Source organism: Lasioglossum baleicum, chromosome 3, assembly GCF_051020765.1.
Source record: "Lasioglossum baleicum chromosome 3, iyLasBale1, whole genome shotgun sequence".
Taxonomy (NCBI): Eukaryota; Metazoa; Arthropoda; class Insecta; order Hymenoptera; family Halictidae; genus Lasioglossum; species Lasioglossum baleicum.
Genome location: NC_134931.1, coordinates 16588389 through 16610532, shown reverse-complemented (window position 1 = coordinate 16610532; position 22144 = coordinate 16588389). Strand labels below are relative to the sequence as shown.

The following is a 22144-nucleotide window of genomic DNA, read 5'->3' as shown; positions in this document are numbered from 1 at the left end:
CCGGTCGAGCTTTTTATCCGGAGAACAAATTTGGAAATTTACTGTCTGCACAGCTTCCAACGGTGGCACGAGCACCGATCATTCTTTCTCCGTTGCAACGGAACGTTACCGAATTAATTAATCCAGTGTAATTGACGCGTCTGCCCGCGGCTCGATCAGCTTCTTCAAACCACGGAAATCAACGAGATTGAAGCACGTTTCGCAAACGCTCGTGAACAGCGAGGTAATTCGTTTGTCTGTGTACTTTTGCCGTTTCACGTGTGCGTGCGTCTCGCGACATATTTCCTTCGCTGATGTGGCAATAATTTAATGGAAATCCTACGTGGCGCCCATCGGCGCGGCAGTTCGAATCGAATTTAGTACCATTCTGCTAAAAGATCAATTTTCTCGAGGTGATAACTGTCTGTCAATCTCGAGAAAGAGGGATCCAAAAACGAGGAGGTTCATCGCCCCTGTTGGGTCTCCCAATGTAGCTCTAATTTTGTGCCAAATGATAGCTTAGATAAGATAGGCGAATACTCGATATATTGGGTTGTGTAATAAATTCCCGCGTTTTTTGTATATTATTTTTACCCGCAATTTTTTATTTTGTTAGGTAAAGTATATATATATAAAAGACTCTCAATATTATTAGGTTTTTGAAGGTGTGTATATGAACGGTAATATGTTTCTCTGTAAACAAAGTTTGAAGTTTTATTCATTATTTTACAACAATTATTTACATTATTTACATGATTTACAGTCTTACCTGTAAACAAAGAAACAACAATTACAGTTTACACTTACCTCTTCTCTATTTATCTCAATCACTTTTATTCTAATCTCCTTATTCTCAAATTTCGCTTGTTTATCTTTTGCACGTGTGCTCTATTACGCAATCACTATCTTTATTTCTCTCTTACTCTGGTATCGGTGTCTTTCCTCAATTCTTCCAATCATCGTGTTTCATTCCATCTAGCGGTGGTTCATTAAACGGCGCGCGGAGCATGAGAGGCGCGGCGAAATTCAAATTAACGAAAGTACACTTTCGTTAGATATATATGCGTTCGCAAGTCTTTCTCTTGCTCTACAAACCTGTCTGCTTCAATTTTTCGAATTAGAGTAAGGTTGCTCAAATCGTACCCCTTAAGAAAAAAACCGTATAAAACTTAGGATTTATCAAATAAATAGAAATTAAACGTGTTATTCAAAACTTGTGTTAATATTGTTGTTATTTATTATAACGAAATTAGAAAATCTATATGCTTTCACGTAAAATAAACTAAATCTTTAAAAACTTACATCGGTACGACTAAAGGAACCGATTTCCTAAGGCGTACCACTTATAGCCTAAGTCGTACCTACGAATTCAATTAAGCAACAATAATAATTAAAATGTATTTTTCATGTGCAGAAAATTATAAATTGAAATAAATTTACTTGATGACAGCAATTATAATGAGGCTGGTTTACGGCAGACAATAATACGTAAAGCAACTTGGTTGACTCAGATGTATATTTGGTTGCCGTTGTATGTGCTGTTGTCGCCGTAGTTCGTTAAAAATTCAACTGGCACGACTTAAGCACTGGTACGACTTGATCAACCTTACCCTAATTAATTTTAATAAATCTACAGACTTTTCCAATGGAAGTTCCAGCAGGCAGAAAACTTCATGTTCGACATCTGCTCGACATCTCACTCAAGTTGAGCGGCACCCAAGCTCCAAGTTTTTAAGTAAAGCAGCCCATGGAGTGAAGATGATTAGCGACGATAAGTGATAGACCCAATACATACGACCGTGCACGAGATACTAAATCACTTGAATAGAGCCTGGAGAGCACCCGGTGCATTTGAGCGCATTTGCATCAGTGACGAAGCATTCGCAGTGATTCTAGAGTCTGAGTCCTCGGTATCAGAGAAATATTTTCGCTCGTCACAAAAGCAGCGTAGCTCCCACAGCTTTCATTTCATTCGGGGCAGGACCCGCGGACGCGAGGCGACGCGGCGAAAGTTAAGGAAATAGTTCGCGTAATAGAGTCAGAGAGAGAGAGAGAGAGCCGCCGCGCTACAGCCAGTATATTAAGGGGTGCCGTTCGCTTAAATTGCCTCTCGCCAGAGCTCCGAACCTTATCGTTGGTAGCCGGGCGTGATTGTTGCGAAAGCTGGGCGGCGCATAGCGTGCTCGGGTACGGCAGTTTTGGACGCTTTGGTACGCGAGAGGCGGCAGGCATGGCATGGCACATGGCACGCGCGCCGAACTGCTGCACCGAGTAGAACGCGTCGATGTAGAACGGAGACGACGTATATCGCCGGGAATCGGTTGTATGGCTAATCCTCGCAAATAGACGTCGGGAGAGGCGACCAATACGCGTGTACCCGCCGGTGTGTTATCGCTGCGGAACGCGGAAATTTTTCAACGGATAAACTCCGGAGCGGCGCGTGTAGCTCCTCACGCCGTTGGTTTTTGCACAGTTAGAGACGGGAACCCCCTGGCGAAACAGGCGGTGGAAAAGCCGCATCGTCGACGACGATTCGATGGGTAACGAGACGAAGCGGAGCGGGGACGAGAGACGCGGCGAGACGGATAGCGAGCTGCTGGTCGTTAAACCTCACGGCTGGAGCGACGCCGGCCGCAGCGCTCCCCGTACATATTATGATATTACGTATTGCGAGGATGAACAGACGATGACACACATCCGCGGCCACACGTCGGTCACGGAGAAATTGCTAAATCTACCGACCACGTCGGCACGAACCGCGCCACGCAAAATAGCCTGCGGCCGCGGATCGATTAGATTGGCCGTTCCGCGTTGCCAAAGGAATTCTTTGCGGTGCGCGCAGTGGTTAATTGGCAGGTAATCGAATAAATGATCGATCTATCTTTCCCGAACGATGCCAGTTTCTACCGGAACGATCCGAAAAAGCTTACCTCGAGGTGCGCGGATTTTGGTAATCTCATCGGCGCCACGAGACCTCTTGATAACTCTCTCCCGCGCCGTGGTGGAATATGTTTTCTGTCCCCAGATTAAGACTTGTCTCCCCACTCTACCTACCCGTCACGTGACGCGTCTCGTCTCTGTCGTGCACGTGTCAGAATGTCACGTGATTGATCGGGGTACCTTCTGAGAGTCAATTCCCCTGATCTGGCGCCACTGGCCTGGCGACCGTGCGAATGGCAGATTAATTCGTATGAATCGTGGATCGTCACGTTTTTATACGGACGCTTGCATGTTGAAGTCGCCGCGAAATGAAGCGGCCACTCAAGATCATTGAGAGGAGCTTCTCTTACAGTGTCTGCTCGGTGAATGCCTCCGCGGAGATGTTGCCTCTGCGCTTCTTTCACGCTACAGCGATTCATTCGAGGAAAGAAGACGCGTACAACGATCGCGCACACTCGGCAAAGTGGTCTTGAGTGGCCAATTGGTCTGACATCTCTAATAAGTGAGGATAATGTTATGATTTGCAGATTAATTCCCAGTCGATCAATTGGTCGTACGATCTTCGCGTGATTACTGCCGGACAACAGTGCTGGACTGCGTTGCGGATTACTAGGCCCCGAGGTCTCCATCTCTTCTAATTGCACACCGTACCATTAAACACGTGTACATTTTTAGGAAATTTAGTGAAACTGCTATTAAGGATGTTCTGGAGGTACAATGGGAGACAAAAGTACAAGAAATTCGTAATCCATCAATACATGGCAATGAAAGCCATTCATGCGTATATTTTGCGTTAAACTTTCGCGAATACTGTATCCTCTGTAGCTATATTCAGTGGTCTACACTTGTCGCGTTTCCATGCTAGTGGGAGACAACACGATAAATTTGACGTTTTGTAACAGCTTATCATTTTTTTGCTCTGTAACTGTTTAGTGAATCCTAATAAATTTTGGACATAATTAATTACATAATCTTTACTACATATTAAACAAAAACTGGAGTTTCTAGTTGCGTTTTTTCAAGGTTTAAGTAGGGTTTCAAGTAGAATTTTATGAATTCTCCATAAGAAGACGTGTTAAAATCTGCAAACTTTAAGTTGCTATAATTCTGAAACGGTGCGGTGAATCGAACCCAAACTTTGGTAATTGCATTAATTTAGTAAGAATTATATCTTGTCAAATTTTCAACAATTTTGTTGCGTTTTTATATACCTCCAGAAGATCCTTAAGAATCTACAGGATAGTGTTCTATCGAGAATATCCCAAGTGTCTGGCCTATAATTGTCCCAGAACTATCCTCACTACCGGCCTTGGCCGCCGAGAAGTATAGCATAATACGCGGCCCCCAGTCATCCCATGGTAGCAAGCAGTCAGTCAGAACATCTCGATACAGCAAGAACCATCAAAACCAGAGTCGTACATCAGAATTGCTTAATCACACACGGTTCAGTGTAGTAATAGTGGTTTTTAAACGCAGGAAAAAGATTCAGAAACAGCAGAGCATTCAGGCAGTGTTGAATCTTTTCCATTTAGTCCCACAACAGTGGTGGTCCTTAGGATATAGACGGCATCTAGTGCAATAATGCAAAGGGCTCTACTGAAGCAGCAGTCCAGTCTTTAACAGTAAGTTGCGTTTTACTTCTATGAGACGAGCACGAGTTACAGATACGGGCACATTACTTTCCCAAGTATATCGGTTAAGTCGTCGCAGTGGCATCGGACAGCCTAAAGGAATCGATCGTTTGGGCCGGTCTCGAAAGGTGGAAGGCATAATTCCCTTTCAACGAAACTTTTACGAAGGTCGTGCGCACACGAACCTTCATCGTAGTTCCGCCGCACTGGAACAGAGGAAGAGAGAGAGAGAGAGAGAGAGAGAGAGAGAGAGAGAGAGAGAGACGAGGGCCCACCGAAGCACAGGTATCGGACACGTATGAATATCACATGACCATCGGTCTCGTTCGAGCGGACCCTCGCGTTTGACCTCGCGCGTGCATGCGGAGCGTCACGTGAGGACATAAAATATTTTGTCGCGCCGCGACAATTTACCCTCCGCCCGCTATTTGCCCCCTTCTTTTCGAGAGGCGGGGGGGCAGGATGATAGAGAGGAAGGGGGGGGGGGAGAGAGGTTCGGGCTCAACAAAAAATCAATAGGCCGCCGCAGGAAATTGAATTTGGCCCGCGCGAACTGGCCCGGCGTGTACCACAGCTGCGTGGCCGTCGAGAGAAAGGAAAAAAATGGGAAAACGAGCGCGAAGGAAATAGCGTCTGTCGGTCGGACGCGACCGAGGGGCCACCTCCATCGAGATTCATTCGATTTCTAGCCCGGCTGAAAATGTGTTCAACCCTTTACAACCGTACGTCTGTTTTCAGTCATCCGACGGATATCCATTCCACTCGTGTGTCTGCCACCCCCCCCCCACCCGTACCCTCCCCCTCCTCGTCAATGAAACTAGATGTGTATTGCGATTCTTTGTGCCCGGCGTACATCTGCTGACACGGAATGTGATGGATGGGGAACGGAACGCGGCAGTTCCTTTTTTGCTACTTCTGCGGGTCCGAATGTTTCTATTGAAATCGATCATTGACGGTATTTTGTGTTGTCCCTCCCCACCCCCCCTCTCTGTTTCTTCGCCGTGAAATAGCTGTGCCAACATAAAACCTGACGCATCCTCGCGGATATTCTGACGTTGAGTTACGAGGGTCGTGTTACTGTTGATCCACTTGCTTGATCAAGTGGTTGACCCTCTTGCTACCAGCCTCAAGTAGGTGGGATATGCAAAATTTGCCAGGGCCAATTTGATGGTTACGTTTTTATGAAGGTTTGGCGAAGGGAGCGTCGTCCTAGGTTCGCTAGAGCTAGAGCATCTAAATGCTCTTGCTTGAGCAAAGAACAGGAGTGGGCTGAGCCATGGAAAAAAGGCAGTCAGAAGAAATACGAATAGTGGGGCCCTGACTGACCTCAAGGGCACTAGAGAGAGAGAAAAGGGCTCTCAGTTTTAGACGTGCGGTTTTTCCAGTGGGTATCGGGGACACCGAACACCTGTGTCCCCCGAGTCCCCTAAAAAAAGGCTCGCTAGAGCAGCGTTTCCCAAAGTTTCGACATCTGTGCACCCCTTCTATAATTTTTGTAACACTGACAATGAGTACTCTAAACTAGCGGAAAGGGAACGGGAAAAGAAGCCCGACCATTCAGATTACCTTCGCGTCCTCTTGCCCCGTTCCCCTCCCGCTAGTTTTCTCTCGTGCTCTGGACAGTACGTTCTTTGTACCAGTCAACAGTAGACTCCCGCTACTCCCTCTTCTCGTACCCCCAGGGGGACGTGTACCACACTTCGGGAAGACAGTTGAGAACGATTAGGTGACGGACAGGGAGTAGCGGGAAGATTTGTCCATCAATTTCGCAAAAGATCCGGGACCCGTTAGATCGGCTCGCTGGCAGCAAAAGATGTTCAGCTGGGGTAATTGTTCCAGTAGTAAGCCATCTTTGGCGTTGTTATTATGAATATGCTGTGATGTAACTATTTTACATCATAATAGGCATGAGGCTACACATTGGAACTGAGGAACAGGTCATTGTGCACATAGAAATGTATAATAATTTGTTAGTAGATATTTACTTTGTGTGTGAAGCGTTTTGTTCCTAGAAACGCTGATTATTGAGCAGAGGCTAAAATATGGCACATTTACGTTGTTGTGCTAGTAAATATTATTTTCAACTTTTTCATTTTCTGTACAGAGTACGCCAGGAACAGGGGTGGTAGTATTTGCAAGTAGTCACCCTGTATTAAGAAAAATATTTTACTAGATTTCTTCACACGTGTCATCTTTGTAATGGATTTCATTATTACTGAAGTTGCACTTGACAAGATAATTGTAACCACGCCTGCGTACGAAATATAGCCAAAAAAAAAATTGACTTTAATGTATTAAATGTTCATCCTAAGACAAGTCCGGTAGAAGGTTCGTCGAAAGATGACTACGTGCTCGCGTTTCTGGTAATATCGCGAGCGATCTGATAAGCAGCAAGAAGGGATGATACTTCAATTTTTCCAACGTCTGCCGGTTTCGTTTCTTTGAGGACACGGCGTAATCTAGACGTGACTGAATATTGAAAATCCAGGCACGCAATTGCTTTCGTTGGGACGGTGCAGCTAGTCAGTTTCTCGGAAATGTGCTTCGAAGGAGCGAAACTCTGGATTGAAAGCGGAACGTGTGCAAACGGTTAACAGAGGATATTCGAGATAAAACTAATCTCAGATGAGAAATTACAGAGGGTCTCTGGATGGTCAATGGTTTCTTAGTTGACTCACCTTCTTCGTCGCTGCCGATCATGGCGTAACGCTCGTATCCCGTGAGATTCCTGACTGCGCCGAGCCCGAAATCGTCCTTTGTCCACTGAATAGGTCCTTTCTGGTCAAGGACTCGGCAAGGAAGCGTCACGCGACTGCCAATCACCGCGGTCTGATCCATCGGCTCGATCGCGAACCGTTGATAAACTACTTCCGTGGTCGTGGCCGGCCTTGCCGTGGAAGCCAAGGGTGACACGTTCGTCATGTTCGTGGCGGATGTTGTCCTGGTTCCCAGTGTCAGTAACAACGGGAGCCAGATTATAGACGACGTCGATTGCGGCGCGCCCTTTGTTCTTCTCCTGTAAAAGAAACGTCACGGAATTTTTAATGAATATGGTCGATACCAAGCGGCGAATCTAGGATGTTGTAAACTAATTTTTCGACACGTCAACAGTTACTCAAACGAACAGCTATTGCATTTATATGTATTGTACATATACAGTAAGGAGCATGACTGATTCCACACACTTTAAATCAGAACAACTTTTTTATCAATGGACCGAACGACTTCAATTTCTCTGTGAGGCTAGAAGAATTAGTTTAGTAAATGATGTGTAAAAAATATGTTGAATAAAATTGATTTTTACAACTTTTTAGCTGGGTCAATAACGAAAATTCAACAGATGTGTCTGGTCAACTGGTAGAAATTATATACGCTCTGAAAATTTCATTGAAATCGCGAATTATAAATTGATCAAAAGTGTTTTAACGTTTAGTTGGGAAAGCGTATACAGAGATTGTTTATCTTCAGCTGGTCGTGACGCATAAACTGAAATGGTTGGCAGAGTATTCACTAGACCTTTATACCAGATCTTTATGAATTTCTAGCAAAATTGGGTAAATGAAATTCAAAATTGTTGGAAAATTTAGAAGAGAGAAGACGTCAATATACGATTTCTCCTCTATTAAAATCATTAAGGGCAGAAATAACATTGAATTTGGTTTCTACTCTAGTAAATCACTGTAATCGCTTTGTACTTCTCAGTTTCAGTTGCCCAAGGAGTCGGAGGATGAAAATATCTTGGGGTCGTGAAATCACATGGCAAATCCAGTGTGCAACAACGAGACCGATCAATTGCTCGATCACAAAGGTACACGAACGAATTCGGTTAAGGGTAGTTGGGAAAGTGTTTACAGAGACTGTTTATCTTCAGCTAGCCGTGACGCATAAACTAAACGCTAAATATCGTACATCCGCATAACAATTCTTCCTGGCGGCGCGATGCGGGGCACGGATTTATCCCCTGAAACATAGGCCCACAATTAAGGATCACCATGAATTCTGAAAGTGCACAAATCTCCGTGTAACGGCCTGATGTTTACGGTGCCGCGAGCGCGACTCGCTACCGTGAATTCTCTACGGCGGCGAGGGGGTGTGTCGATCGAACGGAGAGACCAGGGAGGGGGTTCGACGAATGAGTGATCTAAATGCGAAATAAAGGTAGCATTAACAACGGTGCGTGCTGGTAACGTGTGATTATCATTAAAAGCGTGGTGAGCTCGTTCTTTAACGCATTTATTCATTTCCCTCTGTTTCTGCTCCACTCGCCGCGCGCCGCGCCGCTCGAAGCTTGATTTACGTTCTCGTAGACGGCGGCGACATCCCTTAGTCTGGTTCACGTTCGAGCCGTCCTTATTTATCTTGACGGTCCCACCGGATTCGGAAACCGGCGCGAGGGAGAGGAAGAGTGAGAGGGGGTGAGAGAGAAAAAGAGAAAGAACGGAGGCCGGGGAAGTCGTCGCCGTAAATGGGACGATAAAACTATAGCCGGCACGACGACGGTAGCAATTTATTATTGCGCTGTAGAGCGCACAGCCAACCGTGCACGTGATGCCACCATTATGAGGAGAGCCGGAGGAGACCTTTTTTTTTCACCCTCCCCCTTTTTTACGAGGGTAGTGCTGTTTTGTCGTTGCAGCAAAAAAATACGCTGGCTGCCGGCAATTATTACGCGGGCTGCTTTACGAGAACAAAAAGACGGCTATCTTGTTGTCATCGGGGACAGCGGCAGAGTGGAGCGCGCGCGGCACGTCAAACGATCGAGAAATACAATGCTTTAATATAAAAATCGATCGACCCGCTCTGCTCGTTCGTTGCACGACAATTAGATTCACAGCCCGAGGCGGCGAGGATCGATAAATTGGGATTGCTCGCAGCGCTCCATCCCGTTCCTCGGCCGTGTTTTTCCCAATTTCCCATACCTGAAGGAACAAGAGAGGCCGCGCGACAAGATTGCTCGTCGGATCTTCGCCAAGAAACTGCGATCACGATAAACGGTTGCACGCGTATCCTCGCCGCGTTACAATTTACGTGGCAATTTCTCGCTCTGTTGACCCAGGGGGCCGCAGACGCGACGTCCATGGCTCGCGCCTGCCAGCACGGGAAGCACAACAGTCGGCCAACGAACCATTCTCTTAATCGTTTCATCGACCTCTCAATTAACTTTCATTCGTCCGACCAACGATTACTCGAAGCATTCTGCTCGGCGTCTGTGCTCGGACCATCGTCTCGCTCTTTTATCGTTTTATTCCGCGAGCAGCGTCGTGTACGCTCGAATGAGGCCTCGATAGGCTTGACTGCGAAATTATCGGTTGACGCTTCGCCGTTACCTCTCAAATCGAATACGCTCGATGAAAAGTTTCAGATTGTTTTCCATGTTGAGTATATTGTGGGATCAGGACCCCCAGATCAAGTATACTGTAGGAGATTCGGAAGAATGGGAGGGTTCCGTGGGTGCGCGCGTTAGTCGATCGGCTACCACCAGTGAGGCCGGGGTTCTTCGATTCCCGCGGCGGTGCCCTCATTTTTCCTGAGATCCTACAATATTTATATGCAGACTGCGGATTTTACGCATTTATGAGAAGAATGGTTACGTACAATTTCAAGCAGTGGCCATGTTCTGGAAAAACAGTTTGACTGGTTCAATTTTGCTCCTCACAGTAGAAACGCGATGCTAGAGAAGAAATAAAACAGCCTTCTATGGAGACCCCGTGCTGACAACAACTCTGTGTTGTTTCGTGTTCCAGGGATAGTGCGTATAGAAACGCCAAGCTGCGTCGAGACCGGTCAAAGCTGATGTGAAGGGACGATTGCTGTGTCAGGCGGGAAACGCTCTAATCCGACGGTGTTATCCACGGTAGGTCTTGCGCGAACTTCCGCTCGTGGACAGGCGTCTTGGAAAGGCACGCAAGCTCAGAAAATCTCATCCGCTCGTTACACGTCGTGGCCGTGTTTCTTCGGGCCGAGAAGTTAGTCGCGGAGCAGAGCGAGTCAGCTGGTTCTTGCCGCGGCATGTTCCGTTCCTCGACAAAGAGAGGATGTCGTAAGACGCTCGTACGACATCGTGGCCGGCTGCTTCTTACGAGCTCAATAGGATAATAACCCCGGGGTCGGTCGACGCTACCGGTCGAACGGACCGTTTCAATGGGTACACGCGAGTAATGGCCGTAATAATAATTGCGCTTGTGCCCTCGCGTCCTCGCCCGCGTTCCTTCCCTCGCTCTCCTCCTCCACTCATCCCCTGCGCCGCGCCGCGTCGCGTCGCCCGATGCCGTGCGTCTCGGAAACTTTGAAATGTGTTCGGTCTACGGGACGCGTCCTATGTGGGCCACGTTTCCTGTCGTCGTTGACAAATGCCGGGATCGGCTGCGGCTTTGCGGCTCGAATCGATACCGGCACTTTAACGCGTTCACCTGGGCTTCGCGCTTTAGGAACTTGTTCCCCGCTACGTCGCTCGTCAAACTGTACGCCCTGCACACGCGTGTACGGTAATATCCTTGTGCAATTAAAACCGGCACAGTTGCGGATGGTTATTAAGATCGTCGACCACGAAGACAGAAGGCAGCGATGATTAGCGTTCACAATTTCTGGATTACAGGCGTGAACGACAAGGCAGGGTTCATGCGCGTAATCAAGAAGAAGCAGACGTTCTATTGTCGCGCCGAGAGCAGACGGTTATTTCAGCTTTGCAGTTATTAGTCCGTCGAGCTTACGAGATTGTAATACTTTCCGGAATGTTCCGACTAGCTGTTTTCGCGTTCTCTAACTTGTCCTCCAAACTGACGTCCATCTCTGTCAAGAAAACTTCGACCACTCGCAGCACACAGCGTCACTCAGACAAGTGAACGCGTTGCAGAGGTTAACAATTAATATATGGGTTCGCAGAAAAACAAGAAATTGCAAATCCAATTACTAACCACGACGTAGGGACAGTCGCTGGCAACGTGGTCGTGCTAACTCTCGTCCTAGAATCTTCGAGGTAGTAACCGCAGTGGACGAGGAGCAATAAACTTGTTTGATCGGAGAGGTTTATTCACCCATCGTCTGGATTCCATTAATGTTTTTATCTCAGGTTTATTGATAGCTTAACTGGATCCAATGATGTGGAACAGTTCAAAGAAACGTGGTCTGTCTCTAGGCTGATGCCAAAAGACAGTATGTTTCGAAACGAGCACTTGGGTTTGTGGTTTGCGGACATTGCTTGTATATCTCGAGAAACGAACGATGGTGTTACGACTGATGTCATTGTATTTCAAATACACAAATGGCCATCGGATAATGCAAATATTGATTTTCAACAAATTTCTTGTCTCGAATGATCCGTAGTATCTAATCAATTACTAAACATTTAGGTATTGTATGGGGTATTATACCAATTTCATATACATAAAATCTCAAAAAAATCATAGGGAATGGAAATATTCTAGCTAGGAAGAAATGTTTAATTTTCCAGTTGAAATAGCTTCGAGTGCAAAGGGTTAACTGCTTCCTGATGAATAATAGTCTTACTTATGCTTGAATAGTTAATACACCGCGCAGACCAGAGGTGCCAAGCTCGCGGGGGCTTGTGCTGCTACTTTATCCGTTGGAGGGTAAGAGGAGACCCTCCACATCGCAATCTTAGAACCGAGTCACATGTGGAGCGAACTCCTCCCCTTACGTCGCACAGCGGGACGAAACGACCTGACGGCGATCAAAAATCTGGAACTTTGCCCCTGCTTTATACACTGTATTGAATTTTTGACAAGTTCATCATTACATTGTAGCCTTCGTGTTTTGTGTTAATTTTCATGGCATTAATGGACTGAGTATCGAGATATTCATCTTATTATCATATATAATATATCACAATCAAATCTCCTCGAGGGCGGACATTGCTTTCCTCTATGTATTACGTCAGATTAAGACTCGTGTCCCCACTCTACCTTTCCCTTCCACGACGCTATTCCCCCACCCTTCCGCCACGGCCTGGTCACGTGAATCCTGGTACTGGCAGAGAGAGGGTAACTTTTCCCCACAATTCCCCTGATCTGGTGACTCTGGCCGGGCCACTAGATTGGTACCTCTGGCACAGACTATTCTCGAATCAATGCGTTTAGGAAATGCGGAATTAAATTTGAAAACTTATGATTGAAGCTTCTTATTAAAAAATGAGTAAGTGAAATTTAAAACAGTAAAAACATTGGAAGAATTTAAACGCGTTCTTATATTATATTCAATTAATTAAACATATTAAGAATGAAAATAATTTTCGATTTCACTCCAGCTTGTTGCAATTCAGGTAGACAATTTTTAGTTTGGCTTATTTTATTATTTATCACTAGACTGCGGATATTTATGCAAAATAAAAATTGTATGCATCCATTGCAAAGGCATAGGAACCAAGTAGGAATTCATTTCTCTCTTGAGTGGTTTCATTAAGTTGTAAGAAATGTATTGATGCTCTTATATTCTTGTGATCTCTTTATTGTTTGACATTACACCCACCCATTTTTGTCACAAATGCATAAGAACCTATTTGTGAACAGCCTCGACTAATATGATTGCAGTAGACACCGAAATCAACGAAAACTAAATGCAATCAGACGTCGATGTAAATTCCATTAGAAGAATTTATTTTTGCAAACCGGCGTTTCCCGAGGTAGTTTATGGTCGAATATTGCGGATCTTTTACAATGTACCTTGGCAATGAATAATTGATCCATGTTTCACACAGCGCGGTAAAAGTTAATACTTTAAATTAATTTCTACGCCGAATTTAACAACACGCGAATTCCGCGGATATTTGTTGTTCAACCGATCGAACATTATAATTCAGGGATTACGGTGTTCCCCCGAGCGGCGCGGTAAATAATCGTCAGACGGTCAAAAATTTCGAGAATTTACGGCGGTGCGGGCAGTATTTTTCTCGCGGCAGCGCGCGATCCGTTACATCGATGTCCCAATCTGCGGAACGACGGCTCGCAAATCAACGATTTTTTACCATTACTGCATTTACGATTCTGCATTTTTGATACATACCGTTCGTTCGTTACCGTTCGAAATTTCGGCATAATTGTAGCGGCGCGTAACGAATGGTTCGTCGAATCGCTAAAAAGCAACCTAGCCGTGAAAAAAACCCCCAGAAAAACATGGAAACGAGATAGGAAGAGTCGAAAACCGTTCAAGAAAGATAGCGGGTGGTACTATTGATTAGGTGGATACGCAACAAATCAATTATGGGGAGGAGAGATAATTGAATCGTTTCGACGGGACGAGTAACGAAGATAATTCATCGTAACGGGCAGCGATTACAAAAGGTTGGATGTTCCATCGAAACACGATCGGCTGTTGTCGAATCGAGGCCAAAACAGAACACACCATGGTCTCCAGTATCAATTGGCTGAATCACACGCCCCCTTTGCTTTTTATCGCGGTCGTGCGTCGAGATTTCGCGCGGTTTCGATTGCCGCGTTGCCGCGTCTACTATTCCGGGCCGTATTCTGGTCCATCCATCGAGCACACCGTGCCCGTACAATGTAACCGAGCGCCCGTAGATCATGTTTCACCGATAAAACCCTGCCACTCTGTGGAGACTCGCGATAATTAATTGCCGGCTGCTCATTCGAACAATTACACCTGAATGCCGTAGCAATTATCGGCGCGAGGTACCGACGACGCCCGCGTTTCAACAAACGCACTCGTTTGTCGCCTGACTGCTTACTATCGCGCGAGTCATCGAAATTTTCGCCGGGCAAAAATTATCCGCCAATGCTCCCCGGAAAATACCGCCACAACGAAAGAATCGCACGCTAAACGCACGAACATAACAAAACGTGTGTCTCGGCGTCGCGGCGTCCGGCATAATCGAATCGTCAGACTTTAAGATTACGAATTACGATTTTAATATAAATTCAAAGGGTAGTCTTAATCGTAGTATCGATTTTCATTGAACACTCTGCAACGAGTTCGAAATGAAAACTCGTTAACGTAACACGAGAGAGTAACACGATTACGTCAGAGGAAAAATGTCTGACGAAGTTCCAAGTCTTTGAAAAAAAATAGATTCGTGTCTGTCGCGCTTGGTTGGCGAAACTCGAATGAAGGTATTCGTGATCGTAATACGGAAATGAACCAGTTTCGTCTTTCTCTAAACCATATCGCAATTAACAGAAAACGCGCGGGCCATAGGTTCTAGGAACGCAGGGGGAATTATCGACGATAGCATAGTAATTATAGTATCAACTCGTGCAATAGTCAATTTATTACCGGGGGAGCTAATGGGCAGCCTCGCGTTGCCTCAAAGCACAGTTGCTTCGATTAGTCGTCCGGCATTAGCGCGACCATTGGTTGTCGCGGTCGCGGTGCTTTCGCAATGGAAATTATGTAGCGCTGTGCGCGAGTGGCGATGAATTTTTCTCTGCGGGTCGGGTAAAACGCGTGGTTACGGAGCCGATCTGTATCTGACGGGTGAAAATCGAACGCGCGGGGTCGACACGGGTCGACCGGGCCATCGGGTACAAGTCCCCGTCGTCGAGCCATCCAAGAGTCACGCCGAGACACGGCGTCTCTGATCAATTTGTCATCGTGTGACCCAGTATCAAAGATACGAGTCCCTGGAGGCTGAAGCTTCTGGAACGATCCGGTTTACGTATACACGCGCTGGCATACGGACGCAGCTCGATACCCTCGAATCGGCCAGGTTATGTGCTGGAAACGATAGTGGAACTGGTCGATTCTCGCATTCGATTCCACCCACTGTTATTTAACGCTGTACAGTTCCCCGGTGCTCGTTCAACGAACACCTCCCAGCTACTTCATTGCGCTACTTTGCTTCCGTAGACTGCGCGATCGTCGAAACAGCTGCTGCGGAACATAAGCCTCGGGACTTGGCTATCTCTATCCTGTCTCTGCCAGCGGTAGTAGAGGCCCGGGCGTTTTATGGATCCCGTATAAACACGTGTTGGGGGATAACCATGTGCGCGAGCTTCTACCATCGGCTACTGCTTGTCTGAAGCTTACCGGTACAAGTAGTCGTCACTTTTACAGAATAGTCTATTCGATAGTTCTTTTTTTTGAACTCGTTTTATTGGATGCTCGAAACTCCGGTGTTTACCAGCTGGGGTATCATTCTACTCGAGTCCGTCGTATCCCTAGCGGGATTTTTCTCTTACTCATCGTGGGGTTACGCTATCTCGTTTCTGCGGCGATCATTGCAGATGCATGCGTCAAACTTTTAGCATTTTATCCAGTGACGCGGCGGTATCGTAAAACGGGGTCCGTGGACTTTAAAACGACCTCCCGGGAACCTCGAATCAAACGATAAAGGCTCCGCGATGTCGCCCTATTGGAAAACTTGGAGATTTTTAGGGGATCTAATCGCGCGATCTCCCCGTTTCCAGATAAACCCCAATCACGACAACGATCCCTCCGAGAGACAAACAGAGGGTTCGATCGGGAGTGTATCTTTGAAAACGCCACTGTTTTGCTTCGCCCCCACCTCCCCCCCCCGTTCCGCCAGTCCTGATAACTGCGGAACCGTAATATCTCTCTCGCGTACACCTTTCAATTTGAATAATCCGATGAATAAATTTACTCGGCCATACAGTTCCGGCAATTGCAACATCCCCGGTATCTCCTTTCGTAGGCGGGAGCCGCGTATCTCTCGGGGCGTCTATGTCCGAGTCGGCTGCTGTCAAATCATTTTTTATTGGCTCCGCAAGCGAAGAATAGCAAGCGAGCTTACATCCGGAAGAGATTCAGCTTCGAGGACAAATCCGTTCGAGAATCGCGGATTTATTTACAAGCCGATCACCGGTTGGCGTTAGCGTCGCCATTAGAACGCTTTCCTGACTTTCCGTGCTAACACCAAGACGCCGTGAACCACCGGGCGAGGGACGAGATCGGGTGCGACCAGCTGACGCGTGAAAAACCCACGAACTAGGTTGAACCACTTCGAATATATCATTTTTATCGTGGCGGGACTCCTCCTCGAACCAATAATCCATAACCGGCCGACGGTTTTCGATTAAATATCTATTAACCCCGAAGGTTTTTTAAAGCTGCCGAGCGGGCCGAGCCGAGCCGGAAACTGGGTCGACCAGGTGTTCACCACGTTTTGCGCCCGGCTCAGCTCTGCGTCCCGTTCGAATATTAGGAAAAATCTCCGATGGCAATAGTTCTTACCACCGCGCGCGGCTGTTCCACCGTCCGGCGCGACGCCTTTTGTTTCCCGTCGGCAAGGGGCAACTAGCGCGCGCGTGTCACTCGGTAAAATTGATTTATTATCGCGCAAACTGTTTTCACGAACTGCCGTTGTATTCGTTCCGTGGTAATAGTATTCATGGTGGAACGAAAACTGTCAGGGTCTGCGCCGCCGCCTAACCTAGTAGCTTGGACAGCCCTGGCCTGGTCTCGCCTCGCTTGGCCTGACTAGATGCAGCGGGTCGGCTGTTGCAACGCGGATGCATTGTATGCTCACACAACAATCAACATTGGCCGTGTGTAGCTCGCATGATGCCTAATACGGGACCCACAATGTTCAACTTGACGTGTGCGTATCGCGTGCAGCAAGCCAGACACACCGCCACACAGTGCTCGGAAATCGCCAAAACGTGCCAAAAATAGGAAAGAGTACTCCAATTTAGTTAAAAATTGATACTCATAGGTTTTTAGGGTCGCTGATTATCACTGTCCAACAAATTTCAACTTTGTTTATGCTTTCAATATACTGTTCGGTCCTTCTTATAGAGTTTTTTGCGCTGATTCCGAATCTGTCTTTAATTTGTCTCCTATACGCACAGTTTTTGAAAAACATGGCTTTGAAAAAAAAACATATTTTTCAACTTTAAACAAATATTGTGATTTTATTATAAAAGATATCGAATTGTTCTTTACAGCAAAAGATTCTGTAGACTTTCCCGAATATAATGATATCCAATATTAATACATTATGATTGTTTAAACATGTTTAAGCAATGATTAAAGACGGAGAGACGCCACTTTTGCACCAATTTTTGAGGATATTTTTCAATTTATCTCAATATAAATTAGGGTCCAGCGGAAAATGCGGGTCCAGCGGACTTTTATCTTGAGCAACCACCCTTTCAAGTTTGTAACGTCGACGTTTTTTTCGAACCAGAAAACAAAATATCTTCGCTCGACATTTTTGGGCCCGATTTTTGGGCACGTTTTCGAGCAAATCGACCACTGTGCGCCAACGCGGCACGGCGGAGTTCTGTGCGGCCGAGAACTCGAGACGAAATATCTCCGGAGGTTGGTCGGTCCGCAGCTGAAACAGGAACTAAACGTGTTCGGTACGGGCCAGATCATGATTCCAGAGCAGAACGGGAGATCTCTCGGTCTCTTTCCAGTCCGCCGCGCCTCACCGATCCCGTTTTCATTAACATCACGCCCTGTGGCCGACTATTTTCAGTGGGTCCGGTGCAGCCTCTGCAATCGCGCCGGAAGTGCAGCGATACTTATACCGCGCCGCCCGTTTCGCCGCTCCCGGCAAACGTCCGTTGTTTATTTAAGTAGCGACTTGTCGAAACACGCGTGAGACCCGACACCGGCACCGGCACAGACACCAGCACCGCCGGCTGCCGACTATTTTTATGGAATCTATAAACAAGTGGAACAAATGTGCGCGCCGACATCCTCGCTCCCTGCTTCTCCCAGCTTCCGTTATACACCGGGTTGCGTTGCAGAGACTCGAGGAGTTGGATCCGAATGCTACCCGATCTACATCCACGATGAAACATTTCCTTTAATAGTAGACTAATTCGTGCGCACCGACCCGTCATGAAGTATGCAGTTAGTATCGTATACAAAGCTCCCTCTTGTTGACTTCTTCACGCATTCAGACGGTTCGCTGTATTGTCTTGCTTTCGTTAATCCTGTCTGGCATAAAGTATGTAGAACATCGGATACGCCGCTGATGCTTTTCTTCGCTTTTGTTGTGGCAGCTTTTTTAACTCGCTTCCTATGGACGCATTTTGTAGCACTCGGGAAATGTAGATGTGTATCTTCAATCTCTCTTGCCCTTTATTTCCGTCCACCGGGTTGCGCGGGACCTTCGGGAACTTTCGAGCTAGATTGCGGAAGTTTACTATATGCATATTATGACGGAGGAGTTGTTAAACACAGTAAATTAGGAATTTAAAGTTTTCGCTGCTCTGCAACGCTGTAGTCCCCGTGGGGTGACGATTTTTTGAACGAGAAGCTACTGCAGAGATAAACAACACGGACGCAATTTACACACACTAATGTTAATTTATACCGACACGGATACGGTTACACGCATAGTTATCGGAACATCAATTTCGAAGTTTCAATCACGTTATTAATTTCGTTTGCATGCCCTTCGCGGCAGAGTAGTTCGTACAGGCGATACAGTTCGACGGTCAGTTCCAGCGTTACTGAAGGGTTAATGAGATTTTAATCATTTAACGCTATGCATGCGTTGAGCCGATTCAACAATGCCTCCAACGAAGGGCTCGAAATTGTTTTTGGCTTTCAATCTTAGATATTCGCGAGCGTAATCGTGAATTAGCATAATGGTAAACACAGTTTAGTTACCAGCGTTGGTATAGTATAATGAAGGGATGTGAAAGTTCAGGTTAATCTATGCTCCAAATTGTTTCGCCAAAGTTATCCGCTTTAGTATCAATTAGAGAAATTATTCGCTCGTATTATGTGTCTGATACGTAATCATTAGACGGCGGATGTATGCAAATACGTAATTCCAGGCACTGATTTATACATTGTGTGTTTGCATGATTTTACTTCCAGCACAGTCAATGTTTCATAAAAACGTGCATTTACGTTGAACGTTAAAAAAATCTTTCTTCTGGAAATGAATTTTGGTTAAAATGTGGCGATTAAAACTAAAAGAAACTACAAAATGGAGATGACAATCTTGAAAATGAAGAACCCGAAGGACTCTGGAAATTCATTGACAGAATACGTTGATTACAATGGTGCTTAATTGTATCAATAAATCTATTTAGATAACAGTTGCGTGCGTTTAACGTTATCGTTCAAAATAAAATGGGGTGCCAATGTATTGGATTGTGTAACAAATTCCCGCGTTTTTTATATTTTATTTTTTTCCCGCAATTTTGTGTTTTGTTAGGTAAAGTATACAAATATATGCATTCGCGAGTCTTTTTTCTGCTCTACGAACCTACCTGCTTCAATTTGTCGAATTAATTAATTCTAATCAATTAAATTTTAATCGATTTTGAAGCAGACAGCTTTGTAGAGCAAGAAAAAGACTTGCGAATGCATATACAGGGTGTTCATTTGAAGACTTTCCAGCCGAATAGGGGGGAGAGTTGGCAGTATCAGTTTTTATTTGGGTGGTGTTTTCAAGGTCATTTGAAGGTCAAGTTTGTTTTTTCAAATGGAAACCTATATTTTTTACTACGGGATCTTATTGTACGTAGAAAGACCAGCAATTTTCGTAGGATACTTTTTATCCGCGCACTTTTTTATCCACCCTCTTTCTCCCAGAAATTCTTGGACACGTGTTTTACACTTTTGTAATATCTTTCATACTTCTCGAGATATTCGGCTGAAAATTTTTCAAATGAACACTCTGTATATACTTTACCTAACAAACCACAAAATTGCGGGAAGAAAATAAAATAAAAAAAACGCGGGAATTTATTGCACAACCTAATATTATGTTATTGAATTATGAATCGCATCATGTCACGGTACTGGCAGAGAGAGGGTAACTTTTTTCCCCCAATTCGAGTAATTGTCCCTTATCTGGCGACTTGACAGTAGTGTCTCGTTACGAATAGGTTATCCCCACTATTTATTTTGTTTCCACGGCACGTAAGAAGTCTCGCGAGACAAAGGGAGAGAGATCATCGCTCACTCTACCTATTCCCACCATTGTCGCTCCCGTAGTCCCAATGTTTAAGATTTGACGTTCCACGCCACGAGCGTGACCCGTGCCGAAAATGCGTGTGAAATGAAGCGTGGCCCTTCCACTCTAATCAATCAGCTCCGCATTCCTTTCACGTGGACTTCGTGTGAGTACTGATCGTCCATCAGGAAATGGCGGTGATTTCGACAGTAGGGATCTGTGAGAACCCACTCTTTCGATCAATTGCGGAAGACGTGTACCGCGGAAGTAGGGATATCACGTGGTCCCTACAAGTTTCTCACTGCAGTCGACATTTTGTGTTGTGTAGTAAGACGTAGTGACATCGCAATTGGACGACAAAAGGATCTCTATTGATAATGAAACGTTGACACAGCAATTGTTGGTGCAAGCTTAACAGAACAAGAAGAAATGAATGTATATGTTGTACAAAAAATTGAATTTATTATCAATAGACAGCGGATCTTTCTGCAAAATAAAGATGTTCTACCTGAATTGCAACAACCTCACAAGTGGAATAGACATTTATTTTCTTTCTTGATATGTTTAAAATAAGTTGAAAACAATATAACAGTGTTTGAAAATTCTTCCAATGTTTTCACTGTTTTGCATAAATGCATAAAATCCGCTGTCTAATTCTCAAATAAAACTCCATTATAAATGTAAATTGCGTTTTCAATATTTCTTCGTGACTTGAACGTAAACAGCTGCATTCTCTCTGTAATCGTTAACTCGAGAAAAATTGAATCCCAACTATCGAGAGTGAAGCTGTTACGAGCGTAAGATCCTGAAGTCGTTCCTCGGAACAATTTCCGCAACCAGAAGTAGCAAAACTGTGAAACTGCAAATCTTCTTTTCCAACTATAACATTTCTACCTTTTTAACTCTATAAAACCAAGAACAGACTTCTTAATGAATCCATCAGCCTGTAGAACTTTCGAATAAAACTCGGCCGCGGCTACCCGGTGATCTTTTCTCCGGTCTAACTTCCTCGACAGACTTCGCAAGTTCTCCCACGATCTCCGCGACCGTGGCGATTGTCCATACAAAATATCGCGTATTGTAACATCCCGCGGAAGTCGCAAAAACCGCTAACGCTTAAACCCGTTGTCCAATTGAATTGTGAAGAAGAGAGGAGTATAATCTAGACATAAGCACCGCGAGCCGTATTTTATCCGGGTTTCTGATTCAAAGCCCCTTTTTTGAAACGGCACGTCTGACAAGACGATTTGCGAGACTCGAGGACGATACTGGCCCGGATTCTGCGCGCATACCGGGAGCTTAAGCGCGTTACGTGTCCCTCTCATGCACAGGAAAACATCCTGGATGCTGGCTGGCTCCCGTATCCTTTTCTTACGGGGCCAAGTCCAAACGTCTCGTTGAACGATCCCGGGAAACAAGGGAAACCGAAGGATTCGCGTAACCCCGGTGTCACGGCGACCGTTACTCGTCCAACGAAAATCGCTGTCCTAATCCATGAATTTAGAACGCGTGATTTAACGTCCCGAATCTTCGGCCCAGACGGCGACCACGAGGAATAAGTTAGATTGAAACTGTGATATCGTAGATCAGGGATCCTGTTGATTACACCAATTATTACTGGATGTTGGGACCAGATTCCCCGTTCTGCACCGGTTAAACGCCTGCGAATCTTTCCCATTCCGTCGGATTCGACGAGCTCTTACTCTAATTTATCAGAGTCCCAGCGGTAATTGGTTTT

At 45.6% G+C, this 22144-nt stretch overlaps 1 protein-coding gene and 1 long non-coding RNA gene across 4 annotated transcripts in view; one reads left to right on the top strand and one right to left on the bottom strand.

Moving 5' to 3' along the window:
• The window catches only part of LOC143222009 (irregular chiasm C-roughest protein), a 299381-nt gene that overhangs the window by 80591 nt on the left and 196646 nt on the right, over window positions 1-22144 (bottom strand). For all 3 annotated transcript variants that reach the window (XM_076447808.1, XM_076447809.1, XM_076447810.1), the window contains one exon: window positions 7229-7566. In XM_076447808.1, the coding sequence (XP_076303923.1) occupies window positions 7229-7566 (338 nt within the window). The remainder of the gene's footprint in view (window positions 1-7228; window positions 7567-22144) is intronic.
• Window positions 4072-21137, top strand: LOC143206975 (uncharacterized). The gene is made up of 3 exons (XR_013008577.1): window positions 4072-4541; window positions 8253-8358; window positions 8422-21137. It is a non-coding gene; the product is annotated as an uncharacterized LOC143206975 (long non-coding RNA).